This window comes from Lonchura striata, chromosome 5, assembly GCF_050655825.1.
Source record: "Lonchura striata isolate lonStrDom1 chromosome 5, ASM5065582v1, whole genome shotgun sequence".
NCBI lineage: Eukaryota > Metazoa > Chordata > Aves > Passeriformes > Estrildidae > Lonchura > Lonchura striata.
In genome coordinates, this window is record NC_140707.1 from 63,784,324 (window position 1) to 63,807,282 (window position 22,959).

Genomic DNA, 22,959 nt, shown 5'->3' on the forward strand with positions numbered 1-22,959 from the left:
CTCCTTCGAGCCTGGCACAGAGGGGACCCCAGGGGCTGCACATCTGCAGGCTGAAACCACAGCTCCCATTGCTGGATGTGCAGAGGGAGGGAGCAGATCTGCACTCGCCTCGCATCCCCCTGCACCCAAGTTTGAGCTGCTTCCCGGGGGGATGTCCAGCAGTGGGGAGGACCATGCTCCTTTGTACATCCACATTCCTCCACCACTGTTCCTCAAGCTGCTGCCACCAGTGTGACTTCTGCCACTGCATGTATTTTTTGCCTCCATCAGTAGCATCACCAATACATGCAGAGCTGCAGATGTGTCCTGACAGCCTGTCTGCAGCAAGCCCCTGGCAGGGGGGAGCCCCTTATCACAGCCCTGGCACAGACTGCCTGCCAGCCCTACTCTGCAGCCCCTCGGGACACGGTGGTGGGACGCAGTGCACCGCAGAGCATGTCCCTGCCACGGGTCGCAGATGGCAAACTCAACACCTGACCCGCAAAAAAAGACTCCCTCCAAAAAGAACCCCCAAAAGTTTGTGCTTTCCGCATTCCACGTTGTCTCAGCAAGCACTGCTGCAGGACGGGCTCGGGATACCCGTGAGCAAAGCAAGGGGAGAGGGGGAACTGCTCCGGGAGAGTGACCCCTGCGGCACCTCCGTCCCGCGCCTGGTGCGCTGTGTGCCACCAGCACCGTGCGGGGATCGGGGCTGGGTGAGGCCGTGCGGTCCCACACGTGCCCGCGGAAAGTGCCCCCTCCCCGCGGGGCTGCCGGGCCGGGCCGGGCCGGGCCGGGCGGGGTCTGCGCGCCGCCCCGCCGGCGCTGCCGGGGGAGTGGTTTCCCCGCGCTGGCGGCGGCGGGGCCGGTCTGCGGGCGGGGAGGTGCCGCGGCGGCGGTGCCAGCGCCCGGCCCGGGAGGATGCGGACGCGCTGACGGAGCTGCCGGCTCCCCTCTGCCGCCGTGCATGGGCGGCGGGCGGCTGCCGCCTGCCTTGCCTCGCCTGCCGCGCCGGTGAGCCGGGCGGGGGGCGGAGGGTCTCCGCAGGGCTCGGGGGTTGCGGAGAGGGGGAGAGCTGCCACCTGTGAGTGCCCCGCTCGCAGCTCCGCGGCGGCCGGGAGGAGCTCCCCGGGACCCGGGCAGCGCGCCCGTGGCGGAGCCGGCGAGCGGAGCTGGGCGCAGGGGCGGCGATTCGGGAGTGTGCGGATCAGTGCCGTACGGCACGGGTGTGTGCGAGTCCGTGTGTGCGGGTCGGGTGTGTGCAGGTCGGTGCCGTGCGGGTCAGTGCGATGCCGTGCGGGTCGGTGCGGTCGGGTCGGTGCCGTGCGGGTCGGGTGTGTGCGGGTCAGTGCGGTGCCGTGCGGGTCGGTGCGGTGCGGTCGGGTCTGTGCGGGGCTCGGGAGTCCCCGAGCGCTGTGCCGCGGGTGGCAGCGCTGCGGAGCCGTGCGGGGCGGGTCGGCAGCGGGGAGCGCGGAGCCGGAGAAGCGCTCCAGTCCCACGGAGGCTGCGGGTAACGGGGGAAGAGGGAGAGGCGGAACGCGCCCCTCTGCCGCGGCTTGTTTCTCCACATGCCTGCGTGGTCGAGTGAAGCGTGTTACGGAGAATTCACTGAGAAAGGGGTTCTCGTTTAAAAGAGCACCACCCAACTCGTTCGGCAGCCGAAAGCGCTGTGTGAAGGAATCCTGATGAATGAGCACAGCGCTGAGGCAGTTGCTGGTTTGTGGGCTGCGATCGCCTCAGCTATTTGTTTATACCCTTTTTTTCCCCCAAGACAACTTTTGAGGCGAGGAAGCGACTAACAAAGCACAAGTTCAAGACGATGCTTTTGCTTGCAGCTGAACTGAACTGAACACTGAAATGCTATGTTTCCCATCAGGTAGCAAATACCACACATACGATTACTTTTAGAGAATGAAAGAACCTACTTTGCTCTGTAAATGAGGACTATGTTTCACTCAGAGCAAGGGGTGAGAGTATTTTCCATCTGCCAAATGAACATGCCACAGAAATTTTCTTTTCATCTGGGACAGAGCCGTGTTTGTGCATCTCTGAATATGGCTACAGTCGTGGAGGGGAGTTGGGTTAGCCTGGATGTAGCATTAACCCCTCCAGCCACAATGAGCAATAGAGAGAAATTTGTTTCCATTAGTCTTTTCCTGACTGAGATCTTGACTGCAGTTGTACAGTCAGTACAGCAGTGAAGTCCTCCTGGCTGTGGGTTCACATCTTACTGAAGCATCCAGGGTTGGTGTTCACACCTGCCTGTAGCCTGCCTGGCTCACAGCACAATGCCTCCTTATGAGTAGCCTGTGAAGGAAGGTGAAGCGGGGAAATTCTGCCTACGCACAACTAGGCTCAAGCCAGTGTTTTCCTTCTCTAGTTCTAATGAGCAACAAATTTTTTGCTCAGAAAAGAATCCAGCTCACAGCTCAGGATTTCGATAATTAATACGCCATTTAAAAAACATGTTTTCAGAGTCAACGTTATGATTACAAAGAGAAAACAAGCAAACAAAGAATAACTTGACCTGGTTTTGTCGCTTTCCCATTCTAGCCTGACAATTTGTCAATCAGGTGGAATTTCCTCCAACGTCTTTCATACATTGCTTTAGCAGAAGAAATAATGTGCCAATATAGTTACTACTTTCTCTCCCTTCTCACAATGATCTCTTTGTATTAAGCAACAGGCTTTTACATAGATCAGGTATCAACCCCAGAGTGTCACAGGCTCTCTCTCATTTCTGAAATGATTGAATCCTGAATTGCTCTCTCTCTTTAATTTCTGAAATTATGCCTCTGTGTTTGAGCCCATTTAACCATTTAGTTTAGGAGAACTTGGTCAAGTTAGAAGCCTTGATCTTATGCCATCAAGGTAGGAAGAGCTCTGCCAGGACTTCAAGGAGACCAGTATCTGCCTCAGCAACAGCATGTCGTTTTCCTTCTTAAACATGCACATTCTTTGGAAAATTCTGTAAAATAATAAATTTCATGAATTTTCAGCCTTCAAGGGAAGGCTTTATTGCAAACCCCAGGAAAGCTGCCAACCAATAACATCCAGCTAGAATGAAGTAGACTGACTGATACCAACAGGTCCTTAAAATCTTATCTCAGTCTTTCTCCCTCTTTGACTGCAAGTCCTCAGGGTCTGGGACCACCTCTCCTTCTTGGTTTGGAGAGCGCATGACCAGTCCCCTGCACAGGAGATGCCAGTGCTGGAAGAAGCTGTGGTCCAGCAGGATAATCCCCTTCTCTCATCAGCACGCATTGACTGATCCCACAGTGTTCTACCCCCTAGTGCCCAGATCTCCCAGGACTAGGAGAAAATAGTCCAAGTCCAGCTCTTCCGTTGAGACCACTGCAGCTTGTGTAAGCTGTACCCAAATTTTTAGCTGAGTTCAGTCTCTGACATGCACACACATAAACTGCCTCTGTGCAAATACTTAGATCTGTAGATCCAGAAGGTGAATGTTAATTGGTTGGCAGGAAGACTTACAGCCTTGTTAATACAATATCTGCTTTCAGTGTTAATGACTAATTAAAAAAAGGCACACTGAATATTTTGTTTTTTAGTGATTTCCTTATTTTTAGCTGTGTGTTGTCCTCACCCTCCATCTCCCCCATTCTTACTGTGGTAAAACATAGTGTTCTCGTATCCTCCATCTTGGGCTAGGGCAGCTTCCCATGCTTGGAAATTCAATTGAGATGATGGAGTTTTAATTCATGGACAAAACCAGCTGCATTGCTGGTGTTAGGTTGTGATATTGGGACACCTGTGGTTGTGCTGTTAATTGCCAAGAACAAATATTAATAGCCACTTCATTGTCTTTGTTCTCTTAGGAGTCTCTGGTGGGTTTTTGTTTGCTTTTTTTAATAAAATCTTACCACTTTTGCTTTGTTTGCCTTACCAAATTCTCTGTTAAATGCTCAATATTATATCATGTTATAACACTGATAGCGCTGTATTCTAATTTCCCCAAAGTTACTAGGAAATAACTAATTTTTCTTTTAAGTAAATACTTTTCTATCTGACTTCACCTAACCTCTTACCCTACTGTGTTGCCTAGAAATGAGCCCAGTGATAGACTATCCAGAGTATTTTTTTCGTGGTGGCAAAGAGACATCAAACATTTTGCAACCCATTTCCCATGACATTTCCATCTGAGAATCATGTACTCTATGTTGATGCTCTAAGATGTTTTTCCCTTGCTTGAATTCAGAACTATGCAAAAATACCTAGGGAATGGTAGAAAGAAGCATAGAAAGCCAGTTTTAATCTGTCACTGATTCCCATGGGTGCTGCAAGGTGAGGAACAATTATGGTGTAAAATACTAGGGATGAGAGAATCATCATCTTCTAGAGCTGATCCCAAAACCATTTCCTTCTAAAAGCCTTTAGTAAGGGTTGCTCTGAGTTAAAATGAACAATATAGTTATTTGTAAGGTGCTGGCTTTGTAAGGTTATGGGAAATTAAAGCTTATGCAAAATCACTCTGCTCAATACAGATGTTTCTCATCCCAAAAGCAAGTTCTCAGATGACAGTATTTGCACAGCAAGAACCAGAAGAGATACCTCTAAAACATTTAGCAGCTTGTTGAAGCTTATCTCTAATTTTGATGGGGTGTTTTCCTAATGAGTTCCTCTCACATCAATTAGCTGCCGAATCTGATGTTAAAAAAATAAATCCAAACTTTCTCTTGGCAAACAGTTCCATGAGGGCTTTGGGGAGATTTCCACGATATTGAGGTCTACCAGCATTCAGAGGAGCTGGCTTAGTCATTCTTCCCATCTGCTCTACTTCTTCCTCCCTCCACTGCTCTACACATGTTTCCTGGCTGGCTGCTCTTCTTCCCTATCTCCAAGCATCCTGCCTGGCTGCCCCTCCACCCCCTCCTGCCGTACCTATCCCTTGTGGCATCTTCCATGAGGAAGCTCAGGTAGTGCTGAGATCAAAGAGCTGAAATAAATTAACTGCTTTAAAGCATCCAGGAGAAAATAAAAAGCAAAAGGAAGAATCCACCAAAAGGAAGCACCCATAGCAAGCAGCATAGCAAAAATAATTTGAAAAAACTTTGAGTTGAATCATCCCCAAATCATGAGTTTGCTTTAAAAAGTATGATAGTTAAACACAGGAACATTTTAGTTCTTTTTACTTCTTTGTTGACCATTTATGAATCTAGGTTTTAGCTCTTTTTTGCCAAGAAGGCCAGCAGGAACTTGGGTAGCAACAACAAACTGGAAGTTGAGGTTTGTATATAGCCATGGCACTCCAGGATCCAGGGATGTCAGGACAGTGGCTGATTGTGCAACACCAGGAGTTGAGGAGGCTGAGTTAGAGTCATCTGCCAGCACTGACCCTTTACAAGCCTGTGTTTTGTAGTGTTGGGAGTCCACAGATGAGTGTCTGAGAAATTCCCGAGGGTGATACTTACTCCAGTAGTTTCTTTGGAGCAGGAACAGTAAAAACTGCAGCTTGCCACAAAGTTAGCGGTGAGAGGCAGCACGGTCTGGAAATAGCAGCCTCCTACCCCTTTTCTCTCTCCCAAACTACGTGCTGTGTCTCATGCTGAAATGCCTCAGCTCCTCCACTTCGAGAGCCGTTTCATCTCGCTGCTTCCTGAGAGAGATCGACATCTTCTGTGGAGCACACGCTGCCGAGGAGAGGAAGGCAGCTTTGGCCTGCGGAGAGCAGAACTCAAGTACTGCGTGGGTGGCCGAAGACAAGAGCTTCTGAAACGAGGGAACAGAACAGATCTCTAATCTCCAGACTCTGACACATATCACACTTTTCTCAGTTGCTTAGGAAAGAGATTTGCATCCAAAAAGAAGTGGGAGGTTTAAATAGGAGTTCATACATTTATCTTCTTCGGTCCATGCGGTGATTTACATTTTGCTAGTCCCGTGGAATCCACAACACTTTCATAAAGTGCAGTCATTACAAATGTGCAACCAGGGAAAACAAAGACTCTGTCCAAGTTCCTACCTGCAGTATCCAAAAGCTGAGCTGAGTTGCAGTCAGGGAAACAAGGCTGTGGGGTGTCACTGATGTGTGTGTTCTGGGTTGTACCGAGATGCTGAAGTCACTGTGTCACCCCCGGTAGAGTACTGGGCATGGTCCTGCCTGTGGATGGCCCAGGCCACCAGTGTGGTTCTCAGCTATAGTTCCATCCTCCTGGGACTAGCAAAAGACTGAGATATGGAGGAATTGGATCTACAGAAGCACCTGGCCATGGAAAATGCCAACTGACATTCCTTGCAGGGACATGCACCTTCTTGTACCATGTGAGCAGCCCCTTCATGGCTTCATCCACCACCACAACTGTAGCTCTGTCATAGAGCACCCACTCCTCCACCTTGGCTGAACTCACAGCCTGTTCTGCTGCAGCACACTGGCCTGAATAAGGCACTCTTTCTTCTTCTGGGTGGAAAAACCTCCTTTGACCTGTTTGCGTATTGGGACTTGCTGAGCAGGGTTTTCTGTGACCCATCAAAGTTTTCCACTCTGCAAAACAAAAGCAGCAGAACATTGCTTCTTCCACCTCAAGCCATTCTTATGCACCGCCTGCCCCAATTTTCCCTGTAATCAATAGCAGGGGTTTCTTTTTGTAGCACACACAAAGGCTCGAGTCCTTGAATGAAGAAAAGTTTGCATTTATCCAGGAGGTGGGGTTGGACCAAGGCTGAGCTTTGTTTGTGGTGGTGTCTGAATCGGTGGGAGCCGCGTGGGTGCTGCAACTGCACCCGCAGCTCCATCCTGGCAGCACAAGGCTGAGCTGCAGAGCCACCTTGGGGGTGTCTATCCAGCACAAGTTAAGTACAGGGCTGGAAAAGCCCTTGGGATTGACCCATTGAAATAAGGAGGGGAGGGCTCCTGTTTCTGCCATGCCAGAAAAATGATAGATTTGCAAGTGTAGCCGTGGTTCAAGGCCAGTTTCTGCCTCCTGTCTACACTTGTTAGAAGGTGAACCTTCAATGTGGTATTGTTAGGCTGTTAGCATAATATTTCCATGAGTACTCAGTGGGAAATGATTGCTTTGGGAAGCCTGGGAAGGGAAGAGGGTATCCTGCAGTCCCTGCTAATCTAGCAACAGTCCTGGCATCCTGAGGTCAGGTCTCACTTTGCCACCCATTTCTCTCCAGCAGTGGCACAGCTCAAGGGAGAAGGGGAGATGTTTCCAGAGTAGGAGGAATCTTTAAATAGAAGTGCCCTGATTTTGGAAGTGCTGCTGCCTGTGGGAGAAATGTTTGGGGCTCGGAGCCTCTGAAACATGCTCCTTTATCAAGTGGGCTGCTAGGATTGCAGCCTGTGGCCCAGTTCCTGTTTCTGTTTTGCCCAATAAAGCACACTTTAAAAACATCTACTTTGCAATTCACAGTGGATTTATCCCAAGGAGAGGACTCTGCTGCTGGAGTGCCTGGTGGAATCCTCTGCCTCCATGGAGAGCAGACTCAGAAGAGACAGCCAGGCTGGGCTTCCCATACGCTGCAGCTGACCAGAGCTGCTGCCCAATATCCCACATCTGCTCTGGCGCCTGTTGCTCTCCTGTGGGTGGTGAGACCACCTCACTGGGACAGGCTGTGTCCTCAGGTTGTAGAAGCTCCAAAAATGCAGTTTGTTCCAGATGCTTTCCAATGTGGGAGAGGAGCCCAGAGAGCGCCTTGCAGTGCCTGAGCCTATGACCCATGCCACCAGCACAGGTGGAGATTCATCCCCTTGTGTGAGCTGAGGCCCTTGGTCTGGGCAAAGGGGCCACCACTGAAGCATTCCTTGGTCTCACTAGTGAAAAAACTTGGGAAATATCAGGATTTCCTTGCTTGATGCTATGGCTCCTAAAGAGGCAAGACATGACCAGCTCACTGAAGCAACACCTAAATTAATTGCTCTTTGCTGGGAGGTATAGCCAGGCTCTGCAAGCCCCAGTGAGGTGTGGCCAAGGCAGCACCACTGGTCTGGGAGACTTGAGGCTCGATTTGGTTCCTGTTAATGACAGTACAGCTGTGTTGGTGCTCCTGTAGCCAGAGAAGAAGCTGGTTATCAGGCTGAGGCAAAGGAGGGCAAGTTACTCTGGCAGCAGAAGATGGGTGGGTTGGAAGAGGGTGCACTGAGCAAATGAGCTTCAGGCTGGAAAGCAGCAAAGGTGGATAAAAGTAAGGGACAAGAGGAGATAACCAGAGAAAGGCTTTGCTTGGGTAATTCCCAGATGTTTCCACTGCAGTAAAAGCTCTTTGCATGGTCTCAGTAGCTGTGCCTTGTTTCTAAAAGATTAGGCAGTATCACAGAAGGAAGGGGTTTAGTTCATGTTTCCTCTGTTGTCAGCCACAGAAGGTAATCACAGCTATTAGGCATGTAAAGTGAGTATTTTCTCTTTGGTAGTTCTGTACACTGGAAACACTGAACTCTACAACAGTCTTGAGTGGGAAGAAGATTTTCTGTTTTGAAATATGGCTGTGATACTGGGAGGAGGGAGATTTTCCATGCCGTGGTCCTGAAGTGATTTTTTTTTATTACAGGTTTCAAGTAGCTGAGCAGCAGGAGCTGACATCCTCTGTCCAACACTGCATGCACCATAGGACAGAGTTGCCCAAAACACCAGGGAGGGGGTTTGGCTTGGGTCAGTTAAATGCAGAAGTCCTCTGCTGAGACTGGAGAGCAATGGGTGTGGGTTTAATGAACTCAGTACTGCATGGGTCCTTGTATACACTAACCAGTCATCTGAAGATAACTCTGCATAGAAAGTGGTCTGGCTTGGATTCCAACCAGTGACCATGTGGTGCCTGATTCCTTATCTCTTACACCCTTTTGCCACATTACATTGGCAGTCTAATAATTACTCTGTGTAATAATTGTTCTTATTACATCCAGTCTTTTCTGAAGGAGACATTGAAGGCAGACAAATTCAACCTGAATTTTCATTGGTTTAATAGCGGCTTTGTAAGGGGTAGTGGGATAAAAATCTCCCTCCCAGAGCATTGGATAGCATGGTATCAGATGCTCCCTTGTTCTTATAAGAGACAAGCATTGAGTGTAGTCATGACTTTTAAGGGACAAAACATTAGGTTCCCTGATGTTGGTTTGGTCATTGGTTAGGAGGAGAATTGCCAGACAAGAATTAAACCTTCTGAATTGAATCCTGGGGATAGAGAAGTGATTTCCTGCTTCCCTAATTTTCAATAAGCATGGCCTGTGGCACGAGAAGAAACTCCAGAATGCAATGCACAATCTTCCCTCTGTCACCGTTTTTGAATAAAATCAGTGTGCAGTTAATCCAGTGTAATAAATCTTGGTAAGAAGGCTTCCAGAGCAGGTAGATTTGTTTAATCATTTGGGCTGGAATCCAAACCACTGGAGGATATAAAATATATATACTAGTGCCATTCACTTCATTGAAAACACCATTTTCCCATCCAAGAAATAGCTGTGGCTGGCATGAATATATATTTGGAAAGCTGTAGAGCTAAACAAATTTCTCAGAAAATCATCTCTGGCCTAGATACTGACTATATTTACGCACTGTAACTCCTGAGGCTCATCAGCTAAGGCTTTCTGACAGAAAAGTCATCAGAAATCAGTGATTCACACTTTGAAATGGTGGGATCCTCACCCCTGCTCAGCAGGCTCCCTGTCTTGATACCAGTCAACATATTACCTTCAAATTGGAGTAGATCTTTCAAAAAATCACTTCCCCTGTGACTTCCAAAAGAATTGTGCAGTAATGCAATGTTAAAGGATCCTTCTTTGAGTATATGTTGTCTTCTTTGTGTATTGATCAATAGAACTGTCTCTCACTAAACAAACTGATCCTGCCAAATAAGGGAATACATTTTTTATTTTCCAATTTTCCAACTATCAATACAATTTCTATATGGGAGGATTTCAGAGTGTCCCAGTTTCAGCAGTTTGTGTGTAACTCACGCTAAGGAATAAGGTTTAGCATCACAAAGAGTCACATTGTGAGGTGTTTCAGTTAGCTTTAGCTGGCTTTGGTACATTAATTGCCTCAGTAATTCATAAGGTGCTCTGTGAAGATGAAATCCCACCTCGCACAGAAAAAGATGCGGGAGTTCACAGCGGGAGTTTCTGCAGCAAACTTTCAGCAGAACTCTTTCACACCAGTGCCTGCCAGCGTTGTCCCTTTGGTCACAAGCTCTGACTCTGCTGTACGGTCTCTTGCAGGCACTTCTAGGATTTGGCTGAGTTTGCAGGACACTCATCAGCGGCGCAGACGCCGGCAGCGAGGAGGTTCGGGAAGTGCCACGCGTTGATGTGATTGAAGGTAAGGTGCTCTCTTCTCTCATTGCCCTGTGCTTGCTGCTTATCCTCCACAGAGCCTCATGCTCTGGCTGGCATCCCCTTTGCTGCCTGTCCTGGCTGGGGAGGTGAGAGCAGGATCAAGCCTCAGTTCGCTGCATGTCTGAGAATCCCCCAGACTGATCCGTGTTTCAGGTAACAGCTCTTCCTAACCATGGCTCAGCTTGTCCTGTACAACGTGGCTGTGCCCCTGTCCTTTAGGAAATACTTCATTACATCACATCTGTTGCCTATTTTCCATAAGTGCTGCACATTTTTGAGTCCTGGAGCTGGTCTGCATTCAGATACTGTTTTTTTCCCCATGAATTTCACAGGTCAGTTTTGCCCTCTGTTCAAAACCTAAAATAAAAGTGTGTGCATTGTTTCTGAGGCCTTTCCCATGGGAGGTGGTTTAGCACTTGTCAGGCTATATATTGCTCTGTATGTTACTGACCTTGCTAGTGCCATCACAAGCAGCAGAAAGTGATCTGTGCTTTTGCTCCATGCCTCTGGAAAAAAGATCAGTATAGTGTGGTCCTGGGACTGTAGCACTTTAGCACTGCATTTAAGATAGTCTCTAAATGTAGTTTTCTCACAGAAATGCAAGAACAGATTTCACTTCCCCCTGCTTCCCCACTGGTATATTTGTGTTTAATTAAAACTAGGGGAAGTAATGTATCTCTTAATTCACTGACACAAGAATTTTAAGGTTCAGAGTAGATGACTCATCCACCAGAACAGAATTTATCCTTTGTTTGTAAATGCTATTTATTGCCTTGTTTTGCATCACTATGGCTACTGTATGTCATTGGTGATACCAGCACCTACCTTACATAAAATGAATGCAAGACTGAATTAAAGAGATGTAGTTCTTATAATTGTTTGTATCAGCCACTTTTCTGTTGTATGTCAGTCAGTACATGTCACGTAAAAGCAGCGCTAAAAGTGGCTTAATATTTTCATCATCACTTGCTAAAAAGTAAAAAATTGTCCTGTGCATAAATCTTATCACAGTTTGAAAAGCCCTAAGCAGCACCACCAAACCTGTTGTTCAGATTATATGGTTTTATAAACAACTCGGCAATGTCCTACAGGTGATTTTGAAGTTTCAGTGAGCTAATATGCAGTGGCATTCTCAATTATTTTACATCTAGTTATGTTTCCTGTTAAAGACCTAGTTAAGCTTGTCAGAAACATCACTGCTTTCACAGCCCATATAGATTCTTCTGCTTTCCTTCACTGTTTCAAAGTGAAGACTGGGAATAATTAATCTATGCCAGTTAAAGCCTAATTATTTTGCCAATTGCATGGTCCCATGTTCTATTCTGAAACACATCAAGTACAATCACTTCTGCTGTCCTATTCAATCAAAGCCTTAAGTTGCACAGATTTTCTGAAATGGCCTGGGCTTCAACAGCTTGGGAGCTGATTCACTGAGGCATCTGTTGTAACACTGGCAGGACTGTCACCATTTTTCTAGCCCAAATCATTTGTCTTTGTCATTTACAAATAATCTGCAGGATATAATGTGGTCTTAGGGAAGCACAAAGCCCATTATTGCTCAATAAGAGAATTTCGTGAGGTCTTAACATCTTTGAGCTCATATGACACATTTGACAGTTCATGTGTTCATTCTAATTTCCCATGGAATGAGGACAGAGAAATATTTAAACGTTTGCAATGTATTGAATGGCTGCTAAAATAAACCAGCCAGCTATGAGTGACTGCAGGAGTCTGCTGCTGGCTAGCAGGGACCAACCCCCAGGACACACAGCAGTGGGGCATGGCTTTTCTGTGGTTGCCAAGACTAAGACTTCATAAATACTGACCCACACAAAGCCTCCAAGATTATTTCCATCTAGACACACACTTTCTCATTTCCTTTTCCCTGCAATCCAGGACAGCTGGGCTTAGGGTGCCCAACGCCAGAAAGAATGCCAAGAGAAGGATGCTCATCCTGGGCATGCCCAGAGTGGTGGGCCCAGAGCTCCTCCAGGCTCACAGCTGGGTCTGGCTAACACAGGGTGTGAAAGCCCTGCAGAACAGCTCTTCCCAAAGAGCTGGGCTGGGAGAGCATGGTCTGCTATTGCCTAGTGTGGTCATTCCCAGAGGGGCAGCAGGAGGGCTGAAAAGGCCCCTCTGGGAACAAGGAAGAGACTAGATCCAGAGTGGGGAAAAAGGCAGGAATGGAATGTTGTCCATAGGTGCCCAGTGGTATGGCCTACTGGATGCTGCAGGAATAAAAACATATGTCCAGAAAACCTATGCATTTTACTGACTGGGTGGTTTGTGCTGTGCCTGGGGAGTGGTACAGGTCCAGGCAAGGGCTGGGAGCTCAAAACCATCTTCCTAACAGGCAGAATTTGTCCCTCTTCTACTGTGCCATTGCTCTGGGAGGATTCAGGCTGTGTAAGCTTCAGGGTGCTCAGATCAAGGGTCTGGTTCAGCTTTTTGCTGGGTTTCAGAGCCTGGTTCTGCTTTCCTGCGCTGTACATGTACCAGGAAGTGTGTGAATTAATTCAGTGTTGGTTGGGTCCCAGGCAGACCTTTCAGGGCTTTTCCCTATGCTGATGAATGTCTACAGCCTTGGGTCCTGGTCCACAGCTGAGCTCAAGTGTCCCATGGTTCTGCCTTGCTTTTTCTTAAATGTGATGCAGTGGGAGTGAAAGTCTCTGCATTATCATGCTGCTCTGTGCTACAGCTAATTAAATTCATTGTGAAGGGTTTCATAGTAATTGTAGATATTGTAAAATTTAGTTCTGTCCAGTAATTGGTAATGTAAGCCTGAAGCAAGTTATCCTTAAGATGTTTTAGTTGGCATTTCTCAGCCATTACAAAGAAGGCTTTTGTGTGTGCAGCAGGACCAGAATTAATGGCAGCATTTAGTCGTGCCTAAAGGAGTGTTTGCTGTGGCAGGTGGCAGGGCAGCCTGATGGATGATGCCTACATTCTGCATGCTGCAGGAGGCTCCAGCAGCCTCTAACTGCACTACCTGATGAATGCCAGCTAAAGAGAGCGAAAGCCCCATGCCAAAATCTCTCCAGGGCTGATGAATTAACATTTGAAATGAACGTGGCCCCTTCAGCTTGGAGTAGCTCTTTTTGCTCCTACAAGCCTAATATGCATCCTGGAGATTTGAGGCATGCTCCGATTTTTCCGTGGAATGCTGTATTTATAAATGGCAGATGTGAGGAAAATCCCAGTGCCACGGAGACGTGCAGCTGCCCGGCCACGGGCTGGGCTGCTCTCTGCAGCGAGGCTCTGTCTCTGCTCTGGAATGCTGCCATGCCCCGCAGAGCCGGGCCAGCTGCGGGGCCTGGGCTGCCAGGCGGAACAGGGTGATGCTCCCTGGGCACATAAGCACCTTAGGTTCCTAAGCCCCTGATTGAAATGAGATTTAGGTGCCAAACAGTCCTTGATGCATTTGGAAGTCCCACTCAGCACCTCTCCAAACACTCAGGCAAGTAAAGATGCTGAAAATCTGGTTCTTAGACATCAATACAGCTGGTGTGTCTGGAATTAACAGCTTAAAAAGAAGTGCTGGCTCATGACTAAATGGAAGAGACATCTGGAAGAGCAAATATTGAAGACATTACAAAGAATCAGAATAAGAATTTAATTCAAGGCTGATATTTCTACCAGTAACTTTTTTGGTAGACAGATGCAATTTCTGAGCTCATATATCAGTAATAAACTAATTGCTGATAACATTGGAGGACTCCAGTTTCCAGCTGATGCCTCTGTGACTCTGTGGGGGTCCTCTCTGCTGTTCCAGGGGCAGCTGGGGTTGATGCCCTGTTCAGCATCACAACATGCAGCAGTAACAGTTAGCTTGGAGGCCAAGGAAATATTTTTTTTGACTATTCAGGCAGGACAGTGTAACATAATTATTCTAACCAATATGAGAAGCCAATACTTTTTGTTAAATTAGCTGTGGAGCCAAAGCTCAGAGCTGAGGTGTCCCATTCTCTTTTAATATTCACAGCATGACAGAGGTGATGAACACCCGGGAGCCAGTGATGGAGGAATTCGCTCTCAGCCAGACTCCTGAGGAGGAGGGAGGCCCCTCAAGCCAGGTAACCTCAGCAGAACTGAGAAGTGTCCTGAGTTGTTTGTCAAAAGTGATTTAATGCAGCCAAGAACTGTCTGTAGGGTAGGTGTTGAATTGCAGAGCACTGCTGCCAGAAGAACAAGCCCTGAAATACGTTTGATCCTGCTCAGGTTCTATTATTAAAAGTTAAGAGTTTGGCTGAAGTGTTTAGTGGGGTGCCAGGTCTGCAGGGCACAGTGACAGCACTGCCCATTTCCTGCAGGGATGCAGGCACAGAGGCTGTTTGTCACCAAGAGTTCAGATCTGAGCAGCTACTGTGCAATGGAGGCATCCAGCCAGTACTGTGCCAAGCTTTTATACAGCCACCCTTGAAACGAACTGAGTTTCCTCAGGCTCAGAGGGAGCTCCCTTTTTAGATCAGAGACCATTTGTAATGATTGGCTAATCCACAGAAATGGCTGTGGCACCATAGCAGCACCACTGGTCAGGGCCATTTGTTGGCAGGTGCAGGAGCATTTTCTGTCCCCAGGCAGTTCCACACACCCCCTCAAACACCCACCCGTGCTGCTCATTGCAGCAGGAGGGATCACGATGTCCCAGGCCCCCCCTGTGGCAGCCCCCACATCACATTTGTGCTCTGTGGCTGTGCTCGTGACTCTGTGTCACTACCAGGGACAAACCACATCTTGTGTCCAGGTGGACCTGAGCTGCCTCTCAACACAAGGTGTAACATTGGAAGCAGACTCAGAGCTACTCTAGGAGCAGCTTGTCCAGGTGCAAATCTAGCATTTGGAAGCCAGGGAAGTCAGAACAGAAATTTGCAAATCACTTGTTTGTGTAGTGAAAGGTTTTGTGCATTTAAAGAGCACACGGGCTTTCCCATGCCTCAGAGGCTGCACAGGATGGATGCTGGTCACTCAAGGAGCATGTTTTCAATATTTTTCCTCTTCTTCAGCAAGTTCCAGGTTTTCAGTGTTGTATTAGTGTATGCTGGCCAAACTCTGTCCCTGATTTCACCTGTGTATGCAGGGCTGCTCTGTGGTGTCTCTGATCATATGCCCCAGCGTTTTCCCCCAGCTCCTTTACCTTTTCCCTCTAGGAGAAGGTGTTACCATCCACATTTCAGTGATAGCCACCTGAGGCAAAAAAAAAAAAAAAAAAAAAAAAAAAGAAATGAGATGTAGCACAAAGTCAGTGACTCAGTGGGAAAACTAAGTTCCTTCCAGCAACTTCCAAGCACTCCAAGGTCCAGGAGACCGGTCCTTCTTTTCCTGCAGTCTCCTGCCCACTCATCACACACTCCAGCTTCTGCAGAAAAACACAGCAAGGCCCAACAGGCAGCTCTGCTTCCTGCCAGTCCTGACTCATTCCTGGAGGGACATGGTAAATACTGGGCTCTGGTGGAAAAAAAAATTATGTGGTTGATGTGAGAAAAGACCATATGAGAATGACACAAACAAAAATAGCCACAGCTGAGGCCACACAGGTGCCTTTCCTAAATTTTATTGCAGCTGTAATAATCACTTCTCGGTCCATTTTTAGATCTCTCCATGTCATTTCCTCAGGATTCAGAAAGCAGATGAAAAAGCAGAATTTTTGTTGTATTGCATCGCCCATGCAGGAGTTGCCAGCAGCCTTGGGGATGGGTGGCTGTCATGCAGCCCTCTGCCACCCCAGCATGCTGCACAATATCTGGAGAAGAGGTCACTGTCACCTCCTGTGCAGCCATGGGAGAAAATACAGCAATTTGCCCACAGTTTTATGGCTATTTTCTGACAGCTGAGCTGTGAGGCTGAGGGAGCTGGGCTCCACAGTGGGGCTGCAGAGGAGGGAGCTGCTGCTCAGTGGGTGTGTGGACCTGTCCTGCCCAAGGAGACCTTGTCTCATATTTGGTTTCCAGTCAAAACAGCTGCCATGGAAATGTCTTTCCAAATTATGTACAGCTCAGGAGAAGTCTGTGGAATGGGAATCTGGGCAGCTCTTTTCTGATAGGCAGCATAAGCAGCATTGCTTGGTTAGGATGAGTTATAAACTGTGGGTGCAGCTCAGGGTGGCGTCAGAAGTGTTTGCCTTCAGTGATTCACTTGGTCTAATTGTACTGAAGGCACTTTCTCACAAAAGAATTTTTTTTCCTAATTGTGTCTCATAACACTAATACGCAACATTTCTCGCCTTTGTATAGATTTGCAAGAAATATTGAATCCCTGTGACACTACCATGGCGGGCAAGGGTGTGAGGATGAGGCTTACTGTCCTTCCCTATTTGCAGGAATCAGATATGGGCAGTACAGCAATGTTAAAAATGTGCTTGCTGCTCCCTAGATGCACAGCCTTTCCCAAGGTCTTGCCTCTCCATGCCAGCTCTGATGCCAAGTGGGACGACTAAACCCTCTGCTCTTAGGGAGTACAGCTGCTGAGGTAGAGGAAGGTTGAAAAAGCCATGGAGCAAACAACTTCCAATGGGTTATGACACCCCCAGACCCCTATCAATGTTCTGTATTTCTGCCTGTGCTCACAGCAGGAGCTGTGCTGAGACTGGCTCACACAACCAGCCAGGCTCAATCAAGCAGAGACCCTGGTTCAATGGTGAACAGGTTGCAGATGTGTGGGGAGGTTCCCACCAGCCCACAGCAAACCCGTGGCAGCCTCTGAAGTTAAACTGGGATCATTCTTGCTCTCAAGTCCTGGTTCAGCCCCTTCACATGTACCTTGATTTTATTGTTAGAAATGAAATGCAATGAAATGAAATAAAAATAAACCTCGGCTAGCACGGAGAGATTTGTAGCTTGTTAGTGCAGATATATGGAAGATCCAGGGGAAAAGGTTTCAGTGGAGCAACAACAGAGTTTCTTATGGTAATGTCCTGGAGCTGCGGGAGTAATTTTTCCTCCAAAAACACCCTGAAACAATCCACCAGAAAAAAACCAATTCAAAACAAAGTACCCTGAGAGATTTAAGTGATCCAGCTATGTTGAAAACAGGAAAGCACTTTTACGTGTTACAATATCCTTCACTAAAAAGCCCTAGTTCAGCTTCAAGCTCCAACCACTGTGCAGTGTTTTATCTACAGCTTCAATGTGACAAATCAAAATAAATAGCTGGCACAGTCCTCTGTGCAAAGATGTTCTCTGGGACTACCTGTTTTGCATGAATGCATCATAAAATAGTGTTTCACATTGCACAAAATAGCTCTGCACAATGGTGGCTTCTTAATAAGCTATCACTGCAAGAAAACGTGAATATCAGATCAGAGCGACAGGACAGCAGCCAGAAGGGCTGCAGCAGCCATTTAGCTTAGCCTTACAGCAATGACTTTGGTGTCCCAAAACCCCACCAGCACTGAAGCACGAGTGTTTGGCAGCACAACAAATGTTGTCTCCCAAGTCTCCATTTTCACTGCTCATGTCGGATCACACGAGTTAAGGCAATCATCTCCTCAACTCCCCAGCAAGCAGAGTGGGTTCTTTGCTCAGGAAGGGGCAGCACATGCAGGGGAGAGTGTGCTGAGACCTACAGCCTCTCTGCACCACACTTGGCCAGCAAGGAGCTGGGTTCAGCTGGCTTTGAAATCCTCCCTATGCAGGGCTGTGGATCTGCACCAGATGGGAGAGGATTTTTTAATGGACATGTGAGTGCGTGTCAAATGTAGAAAGGACATACTCTGCTTACTCTGAATATACATCCGTGCACAAAGCTTTGATGTAATTCCCCAAATGTCTCCCCAGGCCTTCCCAGACTCACGTGAGAAGTACCCCAAGCTGTCCAAAAGACTGCCTTCGATTGTGGTGGAGCCCACCGAGTCCGGGGAGGTGGAGAGCGGGGAGCTGCGCTGGCCTCCTGAGGACCTCAAGTCAGCGGAGGACAAAGGTCTTCACGGTGACCAAAGAGTCTGTGTCCAGCAACAGCAGCAGCAGATGGATCTGGAAGGTCTGAATAAGTAATTTTCATCCTTGTTCCCCATAGGAAAATAGCTGTTTCAGACAGTGCTGTCACTGAAGTTAACAACGAGACAAACACTTGAAGGTGCCCAGAAAATATCTGTGCTGGAGGAAAATTGTGCTGAAAAGTTTGTTGTAGCTTTTGAGCAGTGGTGTTTTCATCTGCATCAGCCACTCACATGGCCAACAGGCAGCCAGCGCACTGCACAATAGCAGGTCACTCTGGGGAGCAGTAATCCTGGTCAGTAGCATGTATCTGTCCCTGTCTCCTAGCCTAGAAGTGAAGTGTTTGACAGCTGCATGTTTTCAAAGCATCCTGCTGTCCCAGTGAGTGCTCTCCCAGTGCAGGAGGAAGTCTCAATATGTATCCCTGACTAGTAGTGTCACTGTGGGGTAAATACAGGAAAAGTAAGACCTTGTCTAAGTGTAGCTTGCACAGGAAGTGCTCCAGTGAGAAACTGGCCTATTTATTTCCTTTTTTTTTTTCTCATCTCAGTGCTGTCCTTTTCTCTTATAGAGTGACCTGGTTTCCCTTTCAGTGTACCAGCTTTTGCCACCCAAACGCCCAGACACAGCAGCATCACCCCTTCAAAGGGGTGATGACAAAAGGTCTTGACGTGTAAAATCACCTGCTATTCCAGTTGGCATTTCTGGGTGGTGATAACCACAGGGTTTGATCATTCAAGAGTAAATACAAGCCAAATCTATTTCCTGACTTCCAGGTTATATATTGTAGTTTCTCTGTTGGTTTTGTACCTTGATTAAGACTCATTATGTCTTCAGGCCTGACAGTTTAAGCAGACTTCTGAGACTGGGTAGCCTTCCCATGACAGTGGCTGTCCATAGGGGTCACCTCATCTCACTGATATCTTACCTGAGGTCTCAGGTTCCCTGTGAAGTCAGACTGTGATGCACTCAGAATTCCTTACTCCAGGTTTAACTACTGGTTTGCAAGCAGAGAAGATTTCTTTATCAGGTCTGATCACCCTAACAGAATAAATGCCAGGTAGAGCAGGTAATCAGACAAAGGCTGCACCTATATGGGGAAGTAAGTGCTGATGAGCTGTTTCTTTGCAGATACTTTAGCACACCCAGCTCAAGAAGTGGAAGACAGTACAGATACTCTGGAAAGCAGAACTGAAGAGAATGAGTAGGAACTCCATGGCCTCAGAAGTGAAACTTCATTGTGAATGTTGTTGAAAAGCTAACACACTCTGAAGACATGTCAAAGTAATCTGTATTTAAATCTGCAAGGGTTTTATTTAGTTAGTACCTGGTAAGAAGCATCTGGGCTTTAGAACTGGTCTTCTAACATTTTGATTTTCAGGCTGGGATTCATAATATTTGTTTAATATCCCCTTGGGAAACAATGGGATGTGTTGGGAAATATAAGGCTGTCAAGGAAAAGATGCTCCTAATTTTAATTAGTGCATTTCTTTGGTTTTATCTTTTTCAAGAAAGGCTGCTTTCAGGCGTCAACATCAGGACAAAGGGGTTGCGTTTCTACAGGAGGAATGTCTTAAATCTAAAAAACTTTCTTATTTTTAGCCATTTAAAACTAGCACTGTGATATTACGGACAATAGATGTAATATAATGTCACCAGTTGATTTTGTAACTTTTGTATAGAGACGCAAGGGCAAGGTTTGCCTCCAGGCTGCCGCCCTGGGGCAGCCCAGAGCAGCTCTCTCCCTTTGGCTAACCTGTGCGTATTCAGATGAACCAGCCTTTCCTTAGCTGCCTTTTCAGAAAGGCTGATGCCTTTTGGAAGCGCTTTCTCGCTGTACCTTACCGGGGCGATGAGCTGGCCGCCGGCATTTGTGGCGTGGGGTGGCTGGTGGGGTGGATCCTGCTGTTTGTGCGCTCTTCAGGCCAGGCCCAGCCGTGCCGTGGTGTGCACTTCTCGCCCTTAAAGCTGGTGAGATGCTTCTGCTTCCCCCAGAGCTGGCTCTGTCCCACCTCGTGAACAGATCGTTGTGACATTCCTGCTTTGGTATGTTGGTGTATAACGCAGGTGCAGAGCCGCAGCTGCTCCTCCCTTGCCCTGAGCTGGGTGGTGGCAGGAGCTCCATAGCCCATCCCAAACCTGTGCTGCGTTTGCCTGGCTCCAGGTTTCCCCTGAGCCACCTCCAGCAGGAATGGGCACGGTGGAAGGATAAATACCTGCCTCTCTCCTGGCCAAGCTGGCACTGCTGGCAGGAACACGTGTGCCAAGGGATGCCCTCCTCACCTGTGGCACGGCCCCCTCAGCCTTGGTGGCACCATCACCTCCTGGAGCCCAGAGCTCATGGTGGGACAAGCTGTCTCTGGACACCTCTGCCCTCCAGTGGATTTTCCTTGGGAATTTGGGGGTCATTTTGACTGGAGTGAGTCCCTTCCTGCACAGGGACCTCCCAGAGACTCCGTCCCACTGTCCCAGGAGAACACCAATCTCAGCTGGGAACACAACCCGCTGGATGGGCTGGTGGGGGTAGATACTGCCTGTACTCAGAGGGCTTTGACTGTCAGTGATGAGTGTCCTGGAAGCTGCAAAGATGGCTTTTTCCATCTCTGCAGGGCTGGATGGGGTCTGTACTTCCAATTAATGTTGCATCCAGAAGAAGCTGCTCGCTGTAGGTGGAGAGAAATAATAGAATTTTTTCCAGCATTAGCTCCTAAGTTGACTTCTAAGTGCTTTCTTTTCTCCAGTAATAACTTACACTAACAACCACTTTTAATTGTGTGATGGTTGCTAAAATTTACTGGCCAGATGTATTAATAAGTTTTTACCTTCTTAGTAACCAAATTTAATATATTTACTTACAATTAATTCTGTGCAATGAATGTTTATTACAAAGGAGAGAGACTATTTTACTTCAAAGCAACATTAATTTATGTACAAAACTATAGCTCATTATTTGGGGTGTTTGGGATCTAGGACCCTTTTTATAAGCAGTGTAGTACAGTATAATGTGATACTTAAGTTAAACTTTGCTCTCTCAATCTACATAACAATCTGTTTTGCCTTCTTGATGTAGACTTTCTTGCCTACACTGTTAGAATTACTTTGTTGGGTGAGTGGGGTTCTGGTCAGAGCACCGAAATTTGCCAGACTAACTGAAGGTTTCAAGAGCATTTCCTAAATCTGGCTGCTGTCCCTGTCACTCCCTTCACTTGGTGACAGTTTTCTGGTAAAGCCAACAAAGCCAACAAAGCTGAAGCCCCGTGTTGGCACGGGGGCAGTGAGGGGAGGGAGGTCCTCAGCTTAGACCCAGCGTGGCAGGAGGAGAGCTGTGCTGCCAAGGCATCCAGGCTGATGGGAGCTGCTCTTTAAATGCTGCTTTTGCATCGACTGTCAAGAAGTTTTACAAAGCTCTGGGGAGAAAACAACAGCAGTGACGACATATTTTTAGCTGTGTGATTTCCTTCCAATCTGTATCTGCCCGGCTCTGTGAGGAATGACGTTAGATGTATCACTTAATTTGCTTTTTGCTTTATAAAAGGAAAAACAGTTGTTTGAAACACTTCCCCCAATTTTCTGTGCTCTCTATCTGCTTTCAGACGCTCCCTCCCTTCCTGCTCTGGATGGCCCTTATCCTATTTCCACCTGAGGTCAATAGCACTTCCCTAAATATGTTTCCCAAAGAAGCAACTAAATTCTATATACACCCTGAAAAAATGCCATGCAAGCACCACTACTTTTTTTCATCCTTGTACTTAAAGCTGCAGCTGGTATAGAAATCCCAGATTTTCTTCTTCCAGCCTAATTACTCCTCTCTTTCCTCTCCCCTCTTTTGTGCTGCTCCCTGAAGTATTTTACCTGATGGAAGTGGTTGCTTCAAACTAAAGCTTTTTACTAAAGCTGTGTGGCCTCAGTTTAAGAACCGTGCAAAGCCAAACTCCTCCTCCCATTTTTATTTTTCTGACCATGGGCCAGAGGCCCTAAAACAGGAAAGCAAGATAGAGAGAAAATTGTTTTATACAAACAAACCCTATTTATTCAACTTGCAGGTCTATGAATGTCCACTTACTTTGTCTGTGTGCAAGTGTTGTCTCTCTAATAAACTGAATAGTTGTTTTGTATTTTTTTCTGGATTAAAAGCTTTGTAGAAACTAAAAAGAAAAAAAAAGACATTCAGTCATATTTTTCTAGTCTAGCTTGTAGGATATTTAATGTAGTGCAGAAAGGAAGTTTTATGGAGTAAGACATTGTTGAACTTTGCTCTATTTCAGTTCTTTCTAATTTTGTAAAATGCCACCTGTACATAATACTTGACTAATGTATGTCCTGTAGATGTATTACACCATTTAGCCTATTAAATGCCTATACTGAACTGATTGGAAGAAGCAGTGTATCCATAGTGTCTTTGTTTAAACATGGAAAGGGCTATAGGTGGTGGTCGTGTCCTACCACTAACACAAGGAATGAAGCCCACTCTAGGGCTGCCTTTGCTCCATGACATGCAAATCTCACCCAGGCCCTCCAAACACATGCTCCTGCACAGATAAATTCAGATTTACATCAGTGACAGCTGCCATAGCCATCTCTTTTCTTCGACCCCTTCCTTGACCAGGCAGCTCAACACTCCCTGCCTACTGTTTGAGGATTTGCTCTCTGCCCTGCTCACCCTGCTGGTGCCCTGCCTTGCTGTGCTACCAGCGAGCCCCTTGGCTCATCTTCATTCACCTTTCTATGCTATGCACATTTTAAATGTTTTCTGGAAAGGCA

At 47.2% G+C, this 22,959-nt stretch overlaps 1 protein-coding gene across 1 annotated transcript; it reads left to right on the plus strand.

Moving 5' to 3' along the window:
• Positions 1–831: 831 nt before the first annotated feature.
• LBHD2 (LBH domain containing 2) lies at positions 832–22,577 on the plus strand. Its single transcript, XM_077783950.2, has 5 exons — positions 832–993; positions 10,151–10,250; positions 14,250–14,340; positions 18,040–18,241; positions 19,330–22,577. Exons 3-5 carry the CDS (start codon positions 14,251–14,253, stop codon positions 19,404–19,406), a joined length of 369 nt encoding a protein of 122 aa, XP_077640076.1. The 5' UTR covers positions 832–993; positions 10,151–10,250; position 14,250; the 3' UTR covers positions 19,407–22,577.
• Positions 22,578–22,959: the final 382 nt, after the last annotated feature.

Excerpts from the sequence above, each read along its gene's own strand:
- LBHD2 (XM_077783950.2), top strand. The coding sequence starts at position 14,251 with ATGACAGAGGTGATGAACACCCGGGAGCCAGTGATGGAGGAATTCGCT. Across the intron at positions 14,341-18,039 it reads AGGGAGGCCCCTCAAGCCAG|GCCTTCCCAGACTCACGTGA; the intron begins GTAACCTCAGCA and ends ATGTCTCCCCAG. Across the intron at positions 18,242-19,329 it reads GCAGCAGATGGATCTGGAAG|ATACTTTAGCACACCCAGCT; the intron begins GTCTGAATAAGT and ends GTTTCTTTGCAG.